The sequence below is a fragment of the Oncorhynchus kisutch genome, linkage group LG27 (genome assembly GCF_002021735.2).
Source record: "Oncorhynchus kisutch isolate 150728-3 linkage group LG27, Okis_V2, whole genome shotgun sequence".
Classification (NCBI taxonomy): Eukaryota; Metazoa; Chordata; class Actinopteri; order Salmoniformes; family Salmonidae; genus Oncorhynchus; species Oncorhynchus kisutch.
In genome coordinates, this window is record NC_034200.2 from 41429024 (window position 1) to 41449825 (window position 20802).

At 44.8% G+C, this 20802-nt stretch overlaps 1 protein-coding gene across 1 annotated transcript in view; it reads right to left on the reverse strand.

The window, feature by feature from the left end:
- Nucleotides 1–20802, reverse strand: part of col6a1 (collagen, type VI, alpha 1) — a 62527-nt gene that overhangs the window by 19602 nt on the left and 22123 nt on the right. Inside the window, exons 17-23 of the mRNA XM_031806764.1 lie at nt 20405–20467; nt 20134–20196; nt 9972–10034; nt 5810–5872; nt 5665–5715; nt 5415–5450; nt 2209–2271 (exon numbers count right to left, since the gene is read on the reverse strand). Coding sequence (XP_031662624.1) covers nt 2209–2271; nt 5415–5450; nt 5665–5715; nt 5810–5872; nt 9972–10034; nt 20134–20196; nt 20405–20467 — 402 coding nt within the window. The remainder of the gene's footprint in view (nt 1–2208; nt 2272–5414; nt 5451–5664; nt 5716–5809; nt 5873–9971; nt 10035–20133; nt 20197–20404; nt 20468–20802) is intronic.

The window sequence follows — 20802 nt, forward strand, 5'->3', positions numbered from 1 at the left end:
ATAACACACCACTGGGACTATAACACATCACTGGGACTGGGACTATAACACATCACTGGGACTAGAACACATCACTGGGACTGGGACTATAACACATCACTGGGGTTCAACAAGAGAAATGAGCTTCCCACATACTCTCCCCTCATTTCCTGGTATCCATGACAATGACACATACACAGCTGCCACAGCTCACAGCTTTTAACACAAACACACACACACACACACACACACACACACACACACACACACACACACACACACACACACACACACACACACACACACACACACACACACACACACACACACACACACACACTGCATCCAGAACATAAAGTGTTACCAGCTGCAAGACTGAAAGATAGAGGGAGAGAAAAGGGAGGGAGAGAAAAGGGAGGGAGAGAAAAGGGAGGGAGAGACTGGGGAGGTAGAGACTGGGGAGGGAGAGAAAAGGGAGGGAGAGACTGGGGAGGTAGAGACTGGGGAGGTAGAGACTGGGGAGGGAGAGAAAAGGGAGGGAGAGACTGGGGAGGTAGAGACTGGGGAGGGAGAGAAAAGGGAGGGAGAGACTGGGGAGGTAGAGACTGGGGAGGGAGAGACTGGGGAGGGAGAGACTGGGAAGGGAGAGACTGGGGAGGGAGAGAAAAGGGAGGGAGAGACTGGGGAGGGAGAGACTGGGGAGGGAGAGAAAAGGGAGGGAGAGACTGGGGAGGTAGAGACTGGGGAGGGAGAGACTGGGGAGGGAGAGAAAAGGGAGGGAGAGACTGGGGAGGGAGAGAAAAGGGAGGGAGAGACTGGGGAGGGAGAGAATGGGGAGGGAGAGACTGGGGAGGTAGAGACTGGGGAGGGAGAGAAAAGGGAGGGAGAGACTGGGGAGGGAGAGAAAAGGGAGGGAGAGACTGGGGAGGGAGAGAAAAGGGAGGGAGAGACTGGGGAGGTAGAGACTGGGGAGGGAGAGACTGGGGAGGGAGAGACTGGGGAGGGAGAGAAAAGGGAGGGAGAGACTGGGGAGGGAGAGAAAAGGGAGGGAGAGACTGGGGAGGGAGAGACTGGGGAGGGAGAGAAAAGGGAGGGAGAGACTGGGGAGGGAGAGAAAAGGGAGGGAGAGACTGGGGAGGGAGAGAAAAGGGAGGGAGAGACTGGGGAGGTAGAGACTGGGCAGGTAGAGACTGGGGAGGGAGAGAAAAGGGAGGGAGAGACTGGGGAGGGAGAGACTGGGGAGGGAGAGATTGTGAAGGGAAAGAAAAAGGAGGGAGAGACTGGGGAGGGAAAGAGAAGGAGGGGGAGAAGGAGGAGACAGATATAGAGGGATAGAGAGACAGATAGAGAGGGATAGAGAGACAGATAGAGAGGGATAGAGAGACAGATATAGAGGGATAGAGAGACAGATAGAGAGGGATAGAGAGACAGATATAGAGGGATAGAGAGACAGATAGAGAGACAGATATAGAGGGATAGAGAGACAGATAGAGAGGGATAGAGAGACAGATATAGAGGGATAGAGAGACAGATAGAGAGACAGATAGAGAGGGATAGAGAGACAGATAGAGAGGGATAGAGAGACAGATATAGAGGGATAGAGAGACAGATAGAGAGACAGATATAGAGGGATAGAGAGACAGATAGAGAGGGATAGAGAGACAGATATAGAGGGATAGAGAGACAGATAGAGAGGGATAGAGAGACAGATATAGAGGGATAGAGAGACAGATAGAGAGGGATAGAGAGACAGATATAGAGGGATAGAGAGACAGATATAGAGGGATAGAGAGACAGATAGAGAGGGATAGAGAGACAGATAGAGAGGGATAGAGAGACAGATAGAGAGGGATAGAGAGACAGATATAGAGGGATAGAGAGACAGATAGAGAGGGATAGAGAGACAGATAGAGAGGGATAGAGAGACAGATATAGAGGGATAGAGAGACAGATAGAGAGGGATAGAGAGACAGATAGAGAGGGATAGAGAGACAGATAGAGAGGGATAGAGAGACAGATATAGAGGGATAGAGAGACAGATAGAGAGGGATAGAGAGACAGATATAGAGGGATAGAGACAGATAGAGAGGGATAGAGAGACAGATATAGAGGGATAGAGACAGATATAGAGACAGATAGAGAGGGATAGAGACAGATAGAGAAGGATAGAGACAGATATAGAAACAGATAGAGAGGGATAGAGAGACAGATATAGATGGTGTGACTCACGTCCAGGCCAGGGTTTCCAGGCTCTCCGTCATCTCCTTTGGGTCCCGGGGTTCCCTTCCCGCCCTGAAGGTCACAGGTCAGGGGTCAGAGACAGTTGTCATGGAAATCTATTGATGAATCAGACATTGGGCGAACCAGACCAAATACAACTGGCAAATCGTCATGTCTCGGATAAAGAAGGACTGTATCTTAAATGGCTCTCTATTCCCTATATAGTCATGATATAGGCCTGGTCAAATGTCTCTCTATTCCCTATACCCAGATGAATACATCTACTCTAAAACCCAGATGAACCCAGATGAATACATCTACTCTAAAACCCAGATAAACCCAGATGAATACATCTACTCTAAAACCCAGATGAATACATCTACTCTAAAACCCAGATGAATACATTTACTCTAAAACCCAGATGAACCCAGATGAATACATCTACTCTAAAACCCAGATGAATACATTTACTCTAAAACCCAGATGAACCCAGATTAATACATCTACTCTAAAACCCAGATGAATACATATACTCTAAAACCCAGATGAATACATCTACTCTAAAACCCAGATGAATACATCTACTCTAAAACCCAGATGAATACATATACTCTAAAACCCAGATGAATACATCTACTCTAAAACCCAGATGAACCCAGATGAATACATCTACTCTAAAACCCAGATAAACCCAGATGAATACATCTACTCTAAAACCCAGATAAACCCAGATGAATACATCTACTCTAAAACCCAGATAAACCCAGATGAATACATCTACTCTAAAACCCAGATGAATACATCTACTCTAAAACCCAGATGAACCCAGATGAATACATCTACTCTAAAACCCAGATGAATACATCTACTCTAAAACCCAGATGAACCCAGATGAATACATCTACTCTAAAACCCAGATGAATACATCTACTCTGAAACCCAGATGAACCCAGATGAATACATCTACTCTAAAACCCAGATAAACCCAGATGAATACATCTACTCTAAAACCCAGATGAATACATCTACTCTAAACCCCAGATGAATACATCTACTCTAAAACCCAGATGAATACATCTACTCTAAAACCCATATGAACCCTGATGAATACATCTACTCTAAAACCCAGATGAACCCAGATGAATACATCTACTCTAAAACCCAGATGAACCCAGATGAATACATCTACTCTAAAACCCATATGAACCCTGATGAATACATCTACTCTAAAACCCAGATGAACCCAGATGAATACATCTACTCTAAAGCCCAGATGAACCCAGGTGAATCCATCTACTCTAAAACCCAGATGAACCCAGATGAATACATCTACTCTAAAACCCAGATGAACCCAGATGAATACATCTACTCTGAAACCCAGATGAATACATCTACTCTGAAACCCAGATAAACCCAGATGAATACATCTACTCTGAAACCCAGATGAATACATCTACTCTAAAACCCAGATGAACCCAGATGAATACATCTACTCTGAAACCCAGATGAATACATCTACTCTGAAACCCAGATAAACCCAGATGAATACATCTACTCTAAAACCCAGATGAACCCAGATGAATACATCTACTCTAAAACCCAGATGAACCCAGATGAATACATCTACTCTAAAACCCAGATGAATACATCTACTCTAAAACCCAGATGAATACATCTACTCTAAAACCCATATAAACCCAGATGAATACATCTACTCTAAAACCCAGATGAATACATCTACTCTAAAACCCAGATGAATACATATACTCTAAAACCCTGATGAATAAATCTACTCTAAAACCCAGATGAACCCAGATGAATACATCTACTCTAAAACCCAGATGAACCCAGATGAATACATCTACTCTGAAACCCAGATGAACCCAGATGAATACATCTACTCTGAAACCCAGATGAACCCAGATGAATACATCTACTCTGAAACCCAGATGAACCCAGATGAATACATCTACTCTGAAACCCAGATGAACCCAGATGAATACATCTACTCTAAAACCCAGATGAACCCAGATGAATACATCTACTCTAAAATCCAGATGAACCCAGATGAATACATCTACTCTAAAACCCAGATGAACCCAGATGAATACATCTACTCTGAAACCCAGATGAACCCAGATGAATACATCTACTCTGAAACCCAGATGAACCCAGATGAATACATCTACTCTAAAACCCAGATGAACCCAGATGAATACATCTACTCTAAAACCCAGATGAACCCAGATGAATACATCTACTCTAAAACCCAGATGAACCCAGATGAATACATCTACTCTAAAACCCAGATGAACACAGATGAATACATCTACTCTGAAACCCAGATGAACCCAGATGAATACATCTACTCTAAAACCCAGATGAATACATCTACTCTAAAACCCAGATGAACCCAGATGAACCCAGATGAACCCATCTACTCTGAAAGTAATTCACAGTCAGGAAACAGTTCCAGTAACACTAGTCATCTAGTGACTGGACTAGACTGATTTGAGGTTGAAACTCAAACATTGAAATGTCATGGTGTTTAAGCCTGCCATGTTTTGCACATCTAAAGTACTCAGTAAGCTCTTCTCAATTCATCTGGCACTGAGTTGAATAGGATCCAATCCTGGCATTACATCCTGGTACTGTGGTACTGTTAATGTACTGTAGGACTACTGTTATACATCCTATACCAGGGTAGAGTAGTGTTTCCTGTGTGACCGCGGTGGTATGAGGACCAGATTGGGAATTTAGCCAGGACACCGGGGTTAACACCACCACTTATCTTATGATAAGTGACATGGGATCTTTAGTGACCACAGAGAGTCAGGCCACCCGTTTAACGTCCCATCCTGAAAGACAGCACCCTACACAGGACAATGTCCCCAGTCACTACCCTGGCATATTACTATTTAAACCTACTGGCCTTCCAACACCACTTCCAGCAGCATCTGGTCTCCCATCCAGGGACCGACCAGGACCGACCCTGTTTAGTTTCAGAGGCAAGGCAGCATTGGGACGCAGGGTGGTCTGCTACTTACAAAGTTCAGTGTCTTGGGACTGTGGATAGAGTCCTTGCCTCTGAACCAGAGAGACCCAGGTTGGAGTTCTGGCTAGGCTATCGACCTAACTCGCTACGGTACTATGATAGTGTGATATAGTGTGAGAGACTGCCTTGGGGCTGATTCTGAGGTGAAAGGTGAACTCACCGGCTCTCCAATGCCCCCTCGTGGGCCGGGGTAACCCTGAGAGAGGAGAGGGATGTGTGAGACACGGCAGACGGGAGACAGCACACACACACACACGCACACACACACACACACACACACACACACACACACACACACACACACACACACACACACACACACACACACACACACACACACACACACACACACACACACACACACTACAATGAACCCAAACAACAATACCTCAGACGTAACACAACTGTACCTGGAAACCATGGCAACCTTCAGTTCCATTTCCTGGTGCCCCATCTTCTCCCTGAGACAGAAGAAACAGAACACTTCAGCCATGCCTCGATCTTATTTTCTTTCATTTCCCCTCCCCCTAAATGTTCTCTCTCTCGCCCTCTCACCCTGTTTCCGATCTGGCCTCTGTCTCCAGGAGCTCCTTTGATTCCTCTTGGTCCTTTGGGGCCCTGGGAAATGTAGTTTAGATAAGAGAGAGATGGGAAATGTAGTTTAGATAAGAAAGAGATGGGAAATGTATTTTAGATAAGAAATAGATGGGAAATGTATTTTAGATAAGACAGAGATGGGAAAAGTATTTTAGATAAGAGAGAGATGGGAAATGTAGTTTAGATAAGAAAGATATGGGAAATGTATTTTAGATAGGAAAGAGTTGGGAAAGGTAGTTTAGATAAGAAAGAGAAGGGAAAGGTAGTTTAGATAAGAGAGCGAAGGGAAATGTAGTTTAGATAAGAGAGAGAAGGGAAATGTAGTTTAGATAAGAGAGAGAAGGGAAAGGTAGTTTAGATAAGAGAGAGAAGGGAAATGTAGTTTAGATAAGAGAGAGAAGGGAAATGTAGTTTAGATAAGAGAGAGAAGGGAAATGTAGTTTAGATAAGAAAGAGTTGGGAAAGGTAGTTTAGATAAGAAAGAGAAGGGAAAGGTAGTTTAGATAAGAGAGCGAAGGGAAAGGTAGTTTAGATAAGAGAGCGAAGGGAAATGTAGTTTAGACAGATAGGAAATCAGAGCAGGAACATGAGAAATGAAGTTCAGATGTTAACGGAGGAAGACTTCCTGACCACCTGACCTTTGACTTCATTTAGCCAGAAACTTTTATCAATATCAAAATATCCACCTGGTGCACGGCACACTGGTTGGAAAATAAGATGACAAAACCTGAAAGACTCCCAGCTTAGTGATGCCTGAGCTCTGAAGCAAGCTGCCAGAAAATTGGAACGGAAATGGCGCCACACCAAACTGGAACTCTTCCGACTAGCTTGGAAAGACAGTACCGTGCAGTATCGAAGAGCCCTTACTGCTGCTCGATCATCCTATTTTTCCAACTTAATTGAGGGAAATAAGTACAATCCGAAATTCCTTTTTGATACTGTCGCAAAGCTAACTAAAAAGCAGCATTCCCCAAGACAGGATGGTTTCACTTCAGCAGTAATAAATTCCTGAACTTCTTTGAGGAAAAGATCATGATTATTAGAAAGCAATTACGGATTCCTCTTTAAATCTGCGTATTCCTTCAAAGCTCAGTTGTCCTGAGTCTGCACAACTCTGCCAGGACCTAGGATCAAGGGAGACGCTCAAGTGTTTTAGTATTATATCTCTTGACACAATGATGAAAATAATCATGGCCTCTAAACCGTCAAGCTGCATACTGGACCCTATTCCAACTAAACTACTGAAAGAGCTGCTTCCTGTGCTTGGCCCTCCTATGTTGAACATAATAAACGGCTCTCTATCCACCGGATGTGAACCAAACTCACTAAAAGCGGCAGTAATAAAGCCTCTCTTGAAAAAGCCAAACCTTGATCCAGAAAATATAAAAAACTATCAGCCTATATCGAATCTTCCATTCCTCTCAAATTTTTTAGAAAAGGCTGTAGCGCAGCATCTCACTGCCTTCCTGAAGACAAACCATGTATACGAAATGCTTCAGTCTGGTTTAAGACCCCATCATAGCACTGAGACTGCACTTATGTAGGTGGTAAATGACATTTTAATGGCATCTGTCCTCGTGCTCCTAGACCTTAGTGCTGCTTTTGATACCATCGATCACCACATTCTTTTGGAGAGATTGGAAACCCAAATTGGTCTACACGGACAAGTTCTGGCCTGGTTTAGATCTTATCTGTCAGAAATATATCAGTTTGTCTCTGTGAATGGTTTGTCCTCTGACAAATCAACTGTAAATTTCGGTGTTCCTCAAGGTTCCGTTTTAGGACCAGTATTGTTTTCACTATATATTTTACCTCTTGGGGATGTCATTCGAAAACATGTTAACTTGCACTGCTATGCGGATGACACACAGCTGTACATTTCAATGAAACATGGTGAAGCCCCAAAATTGCCCTTGCTGGAAGCATGTGTTTCAGACATAAGGAAGTGGATGGCTGCAAACGTTTTACTTTTCAACTTGGACAAAACAGAGAAGCTTGTTCTAGGTTCCAAGAAACAAAGAGATCTTCTGTTGAATCTGACAATTAATCTTAATGGTTGTACAGTCGTCTCAAATAAAACTGTGAAGGACCTCGGCGTTACTCTGGACCATGATCTCTCTTTTGACGAGCATATCAAGACTGTTTCAAGGACAGCTTTTTTCCATCTACGTAACATTGCAAAAATCAGAAACTTTCTGTCCAAAAATTATGCATAAAAATGAATCCATGCTTTTGTTACTTCTAGGTTAGACTACTGCAATGCTCTACTTTCCGGCTACCCGGATAAAGCACTAAATAAACTTCAGTTAGTGCTAAATACGGCTGTTAGAATCCTGACTAGAACCAAACAATTTGATCATATTACTCCAGTGCTAGCCTCCCTACACTGGCTTCCTGTCAAGGCAAGGGCTGATTTCAAGGTTTTACTGCTAACCTACAAAGCATTACATGGGCTTGCTCCTACCTATCTCTCTGATTTGGTCCTGCCGTACATACCTACACGTACGCTACGGTCACAAGACGCAGGCCTCCTAATTGTCCCTAGAATTTCTAAGCAAACAGCTGGAGGCAAGGCTTTCTCCTATAGAGCTCGTATTTTTATGGAAACGTCTGCCTACTCATGTGAGAGACGCAAACTCGGTCTCAACCTTTAAGTCTTTACTGAAGACTCAACTCTTCAGTGGGTCATATGATTGAGTGTAGTCTGGCCTAGGAGTGTGAAGGTAAATGGAAAGGCTCTGGAGCAACGAACCGCCCTTGCTGTCTCTGCCTGGCCGGTTCCCCTCTTTCCATTAGGATTCTCTGCCTCTAACCCTATTACAGGGGCTGAGTCACTGGCTGACTGGTGCTCTTTCATGCCGTCCCTAGGAGGGGCGCGTCACTTGAGTGGGTTGAGTCACTGATGTGATCTTCCTTTCTGGGTTGGCGCCCCCCCCTTGGGTTGTGCCGTGGCGGAGATCTTTGTGGGCTATACTCGGCCTTGTCTCAGGATGGTAAGTTGGTGGTTGAAGATATCCCTCTAGTGGTGTGGGTGCTGTGCTTTGGCAAAGTGGGTGGGGCCCTGTCCCATCATCGGATGGGGCCACAGTGTCTCCTGACCCCTCTTGTCTCAGCCTCCAGTATTTATGCTGCAGTAGTTTATGTGTCGGGGGGCTAGGGTCAGTTTGTTATATCTGGAGTACTTCACCTGTCCTATCCAGTGTCCTGTGTGAATTTAAGTATGCTCTCTCTAATTCTCTCTTTCTCTCTTTCTTTCCCTCTCTTGGGGGACCTGAGCCCTAGGACCATGCCTCAGGACTACCTGGCATGATGACTCCATGGCATCATGCCATGACTCCATGGCATGATGACTCCATGATGACTCCTTGCTGTCCCCAGTCCACCTGTTCCAGTTTCAACTGTTCTGCCTGTGATTATTATTATTTGACCATGCTGGTCATTTATGAACATTTGAACATCTTGGCCATGTTCTGTTATAATCTCCACCCGGCACAGCCAGAAGAGGACTGGCCACCCCACATAGCCTGGTTCCTCTCTAAGTTTCTTCCTAGGTTTTGGCCTTTCTAGGGAGTTTTTCCTAGCCACCGTGCTTCTACACCTGCATTGCTTGATGTTTGGGGTTTTAGGCTGGGATTCTGTACAGCACTTTGAGATATCAGCTGATGTAAGAAGGGCTTTATAAATACATTTGATTTGATTTGATGCAGGTGTGATAAGACTCCCAGCTTAGTGATGCAGGTGTGATAAGACTCCCAGCTTAGTGATGCAGGGGTGATAAGACTCCCAGCTTAGTGATAAATGTGTGATAAGACTCCCAGCTTAGTGATAAATGTGTGATGAGACTCCCAGCTTAGTGATAAATGTGTGATAAGACTCCCAGCTTAGTGATAAATGTGTGATGAGACTCCCAGCTTAGTGATAAATGTGTGATGAGACTCCCAGCTTAGTGATAAATGTGTGATGAGACTCCCAGCTTAGTGATGCAGGTGTGATGAGACTCCCAGCTTAGTGATGCAGGTGTGATAAGACTCTCAGCTTAGTGATAAATGTGTGTGAGACAAATACATGTGTTAACTAGATGACGGAATGGATAAACAAATTGATTGATTAGTTTCCCAACCTCTGGTCCGGGGGCGCCCTCATCTCCTCTGTATCCTGGAGACCCCGCCCTGCCGATGTCACCCTGAAACACACACAACAAAACTGTTAGACTTACAACACACACACACGCACACACACACATAGCTCGCCCTAAGACACAGTCGTAAAAGGTTTGTAATTATAACACCATTTAATTATGTAACAGCGTAGGAAGCAGTAACAGTGTAGACAGGAAGTAGGAAGTAGAAACAGTGTATACAAGAAATAGGAAGCAGTAACAGTGTAGCCAGGAAGTAGGAAGTAGAAACAGTGTATACAAGAAATAGGAAGCAGAAACAGTGTAGACAGGAAGTAGGAAGTAGAAACAGTGTATACAAGAAATAGGAAGCAGAAACAGTCTAGACAGGAAGTAGGAAGTAGAAACAGTGTATACAAGAAATAGGAAGCAGAAACAGTGTAGACAGGAAGTAGAATGCAGAAACAGTGTAGACAGGAAGTAGGAAGCAGAAACTGTGTAGACAGGAAGTAGGAAGCAGTGGGCGCTTTTGAGCGGATCACTTTTGTAAAGTCATTCGCTATCGTTGGCCACAGCCTTTCAAAGTGTTGCATTATGGAGATAAAAATGGTCAGAGTAATGCATACGGTGCATTCAGAAAGAATTCACACCCCTTGACTTATTCCACATGTTGTTGTGTTACAGCCTGAATTTAAAATGGACATTTCGATTTTTGGATCACTGGCCTACACATCAAATCACATTGTATTTTGTCACATGCGCCAAATACAACAGGTGTAGACCTCACTGTGAAATGCAGAATACAACAGGTGTAGACCTCACTGTGAAATGCTTACTGACCAGCCCTTAACCAACAGGTGTAGACCTCACAGTGAAATGCTTACTGACCAGCCCTTAAACAACAGGTGTAGACCTCACTGTGAAATGCTTACTGACCAGCCGTTAACCAACAGGTGTAGACCTCACAGTGAAATGCTTACTGACCAGCCCTTAACCAACAGGTGTAGACCTAACAGTGAAATGCTTACTGACCAGCCCTTAACCAACAGTGTAGACCTCACAGTGAAATGCTTACTGACCAGCCCTTAAACAACAGGTGTAGACCTCACAGTGAAATGCTTACTGACCCAGCCCTTAACCAACAATGTAGACCTCACAGTGAAATGCTTACTGACAAGCCATTAACCAACAGGTGTAGACCTCACAGTGAAATGCTTACTGACCAGCCCTTAACCAACAGTGTAGACCTCACAGTGAAATGCTTACTGACAAGCCATTAACCAACAGGTGTAGACCTCACAGTGAAATGCTTACTGACAAGCCATTAACCAACAGGTGTAGACCTCACAGTGAAATGCTTACTGACCAGCCCTTAACCAACAGTGTAGACCTCACAGTGAAATGCTGACTGACAAGCCCTTAACCAACAGTGTAGACCTCACAGTGAAATGCTGACTGACAAGCCCTTAACCAACAGTGTAGACCTCACAGTGAAATGCTTACTGACCAGCCCTTAACCAACAGTGTAGACCTCACAGTGAAATGCTTACTGACCAGCCCTTAACCAACAGTGTAGACCTCACTGTGAAATGCTTACTGACCAGCCCTTAACCAACAGGTGTAGACCTCACAGTGAAATGCTTACTGACCAGCCCTTAACCAACAGTGTAGACCTCACTGTGAAATGCTTACTGACAAGCCATTAACCAACAGGTGTAGACCTCACAGTGAAATGCTTACTGACCAGCCCTTAACCAACAGTGTAGACCTCACAGTGAAATGCTGACTGACAAGCCCTTAACCAACAGTGTAGACCTCACAGTGAAATGCTGACTGACAAGCCCTTAACCAACAGTGTAGACCTCACAGTGAAATGCTTACTGACCAGCCCTTAACCAACAGGTGTAGACCTCACAGTGAAATGCTTACTGACCAGCCCTTAAACAACAGGTGTAGACCTCACTGTGAAATGCTTACTGACCAGCCGTTAACCAACAGGTGTAGACCTCACAGTGAAATGCTTACTGACCAGCCCTTAACCAACAGGTGTAGACCTAACAGTGAAATGCTTACTGACCAGCCCTTAACCAACAGTGTAGACCTCACAGTGAAATGCTTACTGACCAGCCCTTAACCAACAGTGTAGACCTCACTGTGAAATGCTTACTGACCAGCCCTTAACCAACAGGTGTAGACATCACAGTGAAATGCTTACTGACCAGCCCTTAACCAACAGTGTAGACCTCACTGTGAAATGCTTACTGACAAGCCATTAACCAACAGGTGTAGACCTCACAGTGAAATGCTTACTGACCAGCCCTTAACCAACAGTGTAGACCTCACAGTGAAATGCTGACTGACAAGCCCTTAACCAACAGTGTAGACCTCACAGTGAAATGCTGACTGACAAGCCCTTAACCAACAGTGTAGACCTCACAGTGAAATGCTTACTGACCAGCCCTTAACCAACAGTGTAGACCTCACAGTGAAATGCTTACTGACCAGCCCTTAACCAACAGTGTAGACCTCACAGGGAAATGCTTACTGACCAGCCCTTAACCAACAGGCGTAGACCTCACAGTGAAATGCTTACTGACCAGCCCTTAACCAACAGTGTAGACCTCACAGTGAAATGCTTACTGACCAGCCCTTAACCAACAGGTGTAGACCTCACAGTGAAATGCTTACTGACCAGCCCTTAACCAACAGTGTAGACCTCACAGTGAAATGCTTACTGACCAGCCCTTAACCAACAGGCGTAGACCTCACAGTGAAATGCTTACTGACCAGCCCTTAACCAACAGTGTAGACCTCACAGTGAAATGCTTACTGACCAGCCCTTAACCAACAGGCGTAGACCTCACAGTGAAATGCTTACTGACCAGCCATTAACCAACAGTGTAGACCTCACAGTGAAATGCTTACTGACCAGCCCTTAACCAACAGTGCAGTTAAGGAAAATCAGTGTTAAGAAAGTATTTACTAAATAAACTGAAGTAAAAAATGAAGAAAGAAAAAAGAAAGAAAATAAATAATATTATAAATAAATATAAATCAGAAAATATCAAAATAAATAATTGAAGAGCAAAAATCAGATAACTGTATCGAGGCTATATACAGGTGGTACAGAGTCAATGTGCAGGGGGCATCCGGTTAGTCGAGGTAGTTGAGGTAATATGTACATGTAGGTAGAAGTAAAGTGACTATGTATAGATAATAACAGAGAGTAGCAGCAGTGTAAAAAAGGGAGGGGCAATGCAAATTGTCTGGGTGGCCAATTGATTAGCTGTTCAGCAGTTTTATGGCCTGGGGGTAGAAGCTGTCGCTGCTTGCCGTGCAGTAGCAGAGAGAACAGTCTATGACTTTGGTGACTGGAGTCTTTTTTTCCTGGGCCTTCCTCTGACACCGCCTGGTATAGAGGTCCTGGATGGCAGCAAGCTTGGCCCCAGATGTACTGGGTCGTACACAATACCCTCTGTAGTGCCTTGTGGTTGGCTGAATAGTTTCCAGTGTCTTGATCACGTTGAGGGAGAGGAGAGGTTGTTGTCCTGGCACCACACAGCCAGGTCTCTGACCTCCTCCCTATATGTCTCATCGTTGAGACGGTGATCAGGAGGTGATCAGGCCTACCACTGTTGTGGCGTTGGCAAACTTAATGATGGTGTTGCTGTCTTGGCCATGCAGTCGTGGGTGAACAGGAAGTACAGGAGGGGACTGAGCACCACCCATGAGCGGCCCCTGTGTTGAGGATCAGTGTGGCAGATGTGTTGTTGCCTACCCTCACCACCTGGGGGCGGCCCGTCAGGGTGTCCATGATCCAGTTGCAGAGGGAGGTGTTTTGTCCCAGGGTCCTTAGCTTAGTGATGAGCTTTGAGGGCACTATGATGTTGAACGCTGAGCTGTAGTCAGTGAATAGCATTCTTATGTAGGTGTTCCGTTTCTCCAGGTGGGAAAGGGCAGTGTGGAGTGCAATAGAGACTGCATCATCTGTGGATCTGTTGGGGTGGTATGTGAATTGGAGTGGGTGTTTATGTGAGCCATGACCAGCCTTTCAAAGCACTTCATGGCTACAGACGTGAGTGCTACGGGTTAGTATTCATATAGGCAGGTTACCTTGGTGTTCATGGGCACATGAAACATGTTGGTATTACAGACTTGGTCAGGGACAGGTTGAAAATGTCAGTGAAGACACTTGCCAGTTGGTCAGCGCATGCTCGGAGTACATCTGTCTGGCCCTGCGGCCTTGTGAATGTTGACCTGTTTAAAGGTCTTACTCACTGCGGCTATGGAGAGCGTGATCACAGTCGTCCAGAACAGCTGGTGCTCTCATGCATGTTTCAGTTTTGATTGCCTGGAGGCGAGCATAGAAGTCATGTAGCTCGTCTAGTAGGCTCGTGTCATTGGGCAGCTCGAGGCTGTGCTTCCCTTTGTAGTCCGTAATAGTTTGCAAGCCCTGCCACATCCGACGAGCGTTGTAGCCGGTGTATCTGATAATCTATAATTTGTTTTCGATCTTAGTCCTGTATTGACACTTTCCCTGTTTGATGGAAGTTCAAGAAGTCCCGGCTTCTTGAAAGCTGCAGCTCATTCAAGGGTTTTTCTTTATTTTTAAAACTATTTTCTACATTGTAGAAAAACTATGAAATAACACATATGGAATCATGTAGTAAGCAAGAAAGTGTTTTATATTTTAGATTCTTCAACGTAGCCACCCTTCGCCTTGATGACAGCTTTGCACACTCTTGGCATTCTCTCAACCAGCTTCACCTGGAATGCTTTTCCAATACTCTTGAAGGAGTTCCCTCATATGCTGAGCACTTGTTGGCTGCTTTTCCTTCACTCTGCTGTCCAACTCATCCCAAACCATCTCAATTAGGTTGAGGTCAGGTGATTGTGGAGGCCAGGTCATCTGATGCAACACTCCATCACTCTCCTTCTAGATCAAATAGCCCTTACACAGCCTGGAGGGGTGTTGGGTCATTGTCCTGTTGAAAAACAAATGATACTCCCACTAAGCACAAACCAGATGGGATGGTGTGTCGCTGCAGAGTGCTGTGGTAGCCAAGCTGGTTAAGTGTGCCTTGAATTCTAAAGAAATCACTGAGAGTGTCACCAACAAAGCACCCCCACACCATCACACCTCCTCCTCCATGCTTCACGGTCCAAATGTTCGTTTTGGTTCCAACCGCCATGGTTCCAACCGCCAACCTCCATTTCTTTTTGGGACGCAGAGTAGGATCTCTGGAAGCAACGTCAACATAAGAACTGTTCGTCGGCGGAAGCCTTACACACGCCTAAGATCACCATGCGCAACCCCAAGAGTAAGCTAGAGTGGTGTAAAGCTCGCTTCCATCGGACTCTGGAGCAGTGGAAACACGATCTCTGGAGTGATGAATCACGCTTCACTGTCTGGCAGTCCAAAGGATGAATCTGGGTTTGGCAAATGCCAGGAGAACACTACCAGCCCTAATGCATAGTGCAAACTGGGGCTGTTTTCATGGCCCCTTAGTTCCAGTGAAGGGAAATCTTAACACTACAACATACAATGAAATTCTAGATGATTCTGTACTTCCAACTTTGTGGCAACAGTTTGGGGAAGGCACTTTCCTGTTTCAACAATGCCCCCATGCAAAAAGGTCCATACAGAAATGGTTTGTCGAGATCGGTATGGAAGAACTTGACTGGCCTGCACAGAACCTTGACCTCAACCCCATCAAACACCTTTGTGATGCATTGGAATGCCGACTACGAGCCAGGCCTCATCGCCCAACATCAGTCCCCGACGTCACTAATGCGCTTGTGACTGAATGGAAGCAAGTCCCCGCAGCAATGTTCCTACATCTAGTGGAAAGCCTTCCCAGAAGAGTGGAGGCTGTTATAGCAGCAATGTTCCTACATCTAGTTGAAAGCCTTCCCAGAAGAGTGGAGGCTGTTATAGCAGCAATGTTCCAACATCTAGTGGAAAGCCTTCCCAGAAGAGTGGAGGCTTTTATAGCAGCAATGTTCCAAGATCTAGTGGAAAGCCTTCCCAGAAGAGTGGAGGCTGTTATAGCAGCAATGTTCCAACATCTAGTGGAAAGCCTTCCCAGAAGAGTGGAGGCTGATATAGCAGCAATGTTCCAACATCTAGTGGAAAGCCTTCCCAGAAGAGTGGAGGCTGTTATAGCAGCAATGTTCCAACATCTAGTGGAAAGCCTTCCCAGAAGAGTGGAGGCTTTTATAGCAGCAATGTTCCAACATCTAGTGGAAAGCCTTCCCAGAAGAGTGGAGGCTGTTATAGCAGCAATGTTCCAACATCTAGCGGAAAGCCTTCCCAGAAGAGTGGAGGCTGTTATAGCAGCAATGTTCCAACATCTAGTGGAAAGCCTTCCCAGAAGAGTGGAAGCTGTTATAGCAGCAAAGTTCCAACATCTAGTGGAAAGTCTTCCCAGAAGAGTGGAGGCTGTTAGCAGCAAAGGGGGGGACCAACTCCATATTAATACCCATGATTTTGGAATGAGATGTTGTTCGAGCAGGTGTCTACATACTTTTGGTCATGTAGTGTACAAACCCTCCAACCCCAAAAGGACTGAGGTGTTGATGTTATACTAAACTAAATGATAAAATATACATACCACAAAATACAATTGGTTATTCTTAAACTCTTCAAGATTATGCTCAGCTCTGGCATCTTCCCCAATATTTGGAACTAAGGTCTGGCCACCCCAATCCACAAAAGTAAGGACAAATTTGATCACAATAATTACTCAGGAATGTGCGTCAACAGCAACCTTAGACAAATCCTCTGCAGTATCATCAACAGCAGACTCCAACATTTCCTCAGTGAAAACAATGTCCTGAGCAAATCTTACCAAAATACCGTACGACAGACCACGTAATATACACCCTGCAAACCCTTACTGACAAACAAACCAAAACAGACAAAGCCTTCTCATGCTTTGTTGATTTCACGAGGGTCTTCTATACAAATGGAAGGAACGTGATGTACAAAAACAAAAAAACCAACGTACACAAACAACAAATATGCAAATAGACACCGACATGTCTTTCCTCAGGGCTGGGGGGTGAGACAAGGATGCAGCTTGAGGCCCACCCTCTTCAACATAGAGAGCAGCTTGAGGCCCACCCTCTTCAACATGCAGAGCAGCTTGAGGCCCACCCTCTTCAACATGCAGAGCAGCTTGAGGCCCACCCTCTTCAACATAGAGAGCAGCTTGAGGCCCACCCTCTTCAACATAGAAAGCAGCTTGAGGCCCACCCTCTTCAACATACAGAGCAGCTTGAGGCCCACCCTCTTTAACATAGAGAGCAGCTTGAGGCCCACCCTCTTCAACATAGAGAGCAGCTTGAGGCCCACCCTCTTCAACATAGAGAGCAGTTTGAGGCCCACCCTCTTTAACATGGAGAGCAGCTTGAGGCCCACCCTCTTCAACATGGAGAGCAGCTTGAGGCCCACCCTCTTCAACATACAGAGCAGCTTGAGGCCCACCCTCTTCAACATACAGAGCAATCACAAAGTATTCACACCCCTGGACTTTTTCCACATTTTGGTGTGCTACAGCCTAAATATAAAATGGATACTCATCTCACCTCATCTCCGTACCCCACAAATATAACTATCTGTAAGGTCCCTAAATCGAACAGTGAATCTAACGGGGAATCTAATTCCTATCTGCTGTTTTATCTAATGGGGATCTAATTGGTAACTACTGCTTTATCTAATGGGGGAGATCTAATTGGTAACTACTGCTTTATCTAATGGGGGAGATCTAATTGGTAACTACTGCTTTATCTAATGGGGGATCTAATTAGTAACTACTGTTTTATATAATGGGGATCTAATTGGTAACTACTGCTTTATCTAATGGGGGATCTAATTAGTAACTACTGTTTTTTCTAATGGGGGATCTAATTAGTAACTACTGTTTTATCTAATGGGGGATCTAATTAGTAGCTGCTGTTTTATCTAATGGGGGGGGATCTAATTAGTAGCTGCTGTTTTATCTAATGGGGGATCTAATTAGTAGCTGCTGTTTTATCTAATGGGGGGGGGTCTAATTAGTAGCTGCTGTTTTATCTAATGGGGGGGGGGGGGATCTAATTAGTAGCTGCTGCTTTATCTAATGGGGGGGGGGATCTAATTAGTAGCTGCTGTTTTATCTAATGGGGGATCTAATTAGTAGCTGCTGTTTTATCTAATGGGGGGATCTAATTAGTAGCTGCTGCTTTATCTAATGGGGGATCTAATTAGTAGCTGCTGCTTTATCTAATGGGGGGGATCTAATTAGTAGCTGCTGTTTTATCTAATGGGGGATCTAATTAGTAGCTGCTGTTTTATCTAATGGGGGATCTAATTAGTAGCTGCTGTTTTATCTAATGGGGGGATCTAATTAGTAGCTGCTGTTTTATCTAATGGGGGGGGGGGGATCTAATTAGTAGCTGCTGTTTTATCTAATGGGGGGGATCTAATTAGTAGCTGCTGTTTTATCTAATGGGGGGGATCTAATTAGTAGCTGCTGTTTTATCTAATGGGGGGGGGGATCTAATTAGTAGCTGCTGTTTTATCTAATGGGGGGGGGATCTAATTAGTAGCTGCTGTTTTATCTAATGGGGGGGATCTAATTAGTAGCTGCTGTTTTATCTAATGGGGGGGGGATCTAATTAGTAGCTTCTGTTTTATCTAATGGGGGGGGGATCTAATTAGTAGCTGCTGTTTTATCTAATGGGGGATCTAATTAGTAGCTGCTGTTTTATCTAATGGGGGGATCTAATTAGTAGCTGCTGTTTTATCTAATGGGGGGGGGGGATCTAATTAGTAGCTGCTGTTTTATCTCATGGGGGGGGATCTAATTAGTAGCTGCTGTTTTATCTAATGGGGGGGATCTAATTAGTAGCTGCTGTTTTATCTAATGGGGGGGGGGATCTAATTAGTAGCTGCTGTTTTATCTAATGGGGGGGGGATCTAATTAGTAGCTGCTGTTTTATCTAATGGGGGGGGGGGATCTAATTAGTAGCTGCTGTTTTATCTAATGGGGGGGGGGGATCTAATTAGTAGCTGCTGTTTTATCTAATGGGGGGGAGGGATCTAATTAGTAGCTGCTGTTTTATCTAATGGGGGGGGATCTAATTAGTAGCTGCTGTTTTATCTAATGGGGGGGGATCTAATTAGTAGCTGCTGTTTTATCTAATGGGGGGGATCTAATTAGTAGCTGCTGTTTTATTTAATGGGGGTGGATCTAATTAGTAGCTGCTGTTTTATCTAATGGGGGGGGGGGGATATAATTAGTAGCTGCTGTTTTATCTAATGGGGGATCTAATTAGTAGCTGCTGTTTTATCTAATGGGGGGGGGGATCTAATTAGTAGCTGCTGTTTTATCTAATGGGGGATCTAATTAGTAGCTGCTGTTTTATCTAATGGGGGGGGATCTAATTAGTAGCTGCTGTTTTATCTAATGGGGGATCTAATTAGTAGCTGCTGTTTTATCTAATGGGGGATCTAATTAGTAGCTGCTGTTTTATCTAATGGGGGGGGGGGGGATCTAATTAGTAGCTGCTGTTTTATCTAATGGGGGGGATCTAATTAGTAGCTGCTGTTTTATCTAATGGGGGGGGGGGATCTAATTAGTAGCTGCTGTTTTATCTAATGGGGGGGGGGGATCTAATTAGTAGCTGCTGTTTTTATCTAATGGGGGGGGGATCTAATTAGTAGCTGCTGTTTTATCTAATGGGGGGGATCTAATTAGTAGCTGCTGTTTTATCTAATGGGGGGGGGGTCTAATTAGTAGCTGCTGTTTTATCTAATGGGGGAGATCTAATTAGTAGCTGCTGTTTTATCTAATGGGGGGGGGATCTAATTAGTAGCTGCTGTTTTATCTAATGGGGGGGGGGATCTAATTAGTAGCTGCTGTTTTATCTAATGGGGGGGGATCTAATTAGTAGCTGCTGTTTTATCTAATGGGGGGGGATCTAATTAGTAGCTGCTGTTTTATCTCATGGGGGGGGATCTAATTAGTAGCTGCTGTTTTATCTAATGGGGGGGGATCTAATTAGTAGCTGCTGTTTTATCTAATGGGGGGGGGATCTAATTAGTAGCTGCTGTTTTATCTAATGGGGGGGATGTAATTAGTAGCTACTGTTTTCAGAGGTCGAGAACTATGGTACGTACAGGCTCTCCATTGGCTCCAGATGAACCCTCTCTGCCCTGATCTCCACGAGGTCCTGGGTCACCCTGAAGGGACAGAAGACTTTCGTCAACACACACCTTCATCATCATCAACATCATCACCATCACCATCACCATCACCACCATCAACATCAACATCATCACCATCACCACCATCACCAGCATCATCACCACCATCACCATCACGACCATCACCATCACCCTCATCACCAGCATCATCATCACCATCAACATCACCCGCATCATCACTCACCAAATCTCCTCTTGGTCCTCTGTTTCCACGGGTTCCTTGTTCTCCTTTCTCTCCTGGGGTTCCCTGAAGGAGAATGAACAGAAGTCAACACACACACACAAATCCTAATCCTAAACCTAACCCTAATCCTAAACCTAATCCTAATCCTAAACGTAATCCTAATCCTAAACCTAACCCTAGTTGTAAACCTAACCCTAAATCCTACTGTTACTTTGTCCTCATGAGGTAGTGGGAAATGTCATCACGAGGGAGAATGTTCCTTGTTTTACTACCCTAGTGGGGACGTTTGGTGATTTCAGGACAGAAGAACAAGACCACACACACACACACACACACACACACACACACACACACACACACACACACACACACACACACACACACACCAGACACACACA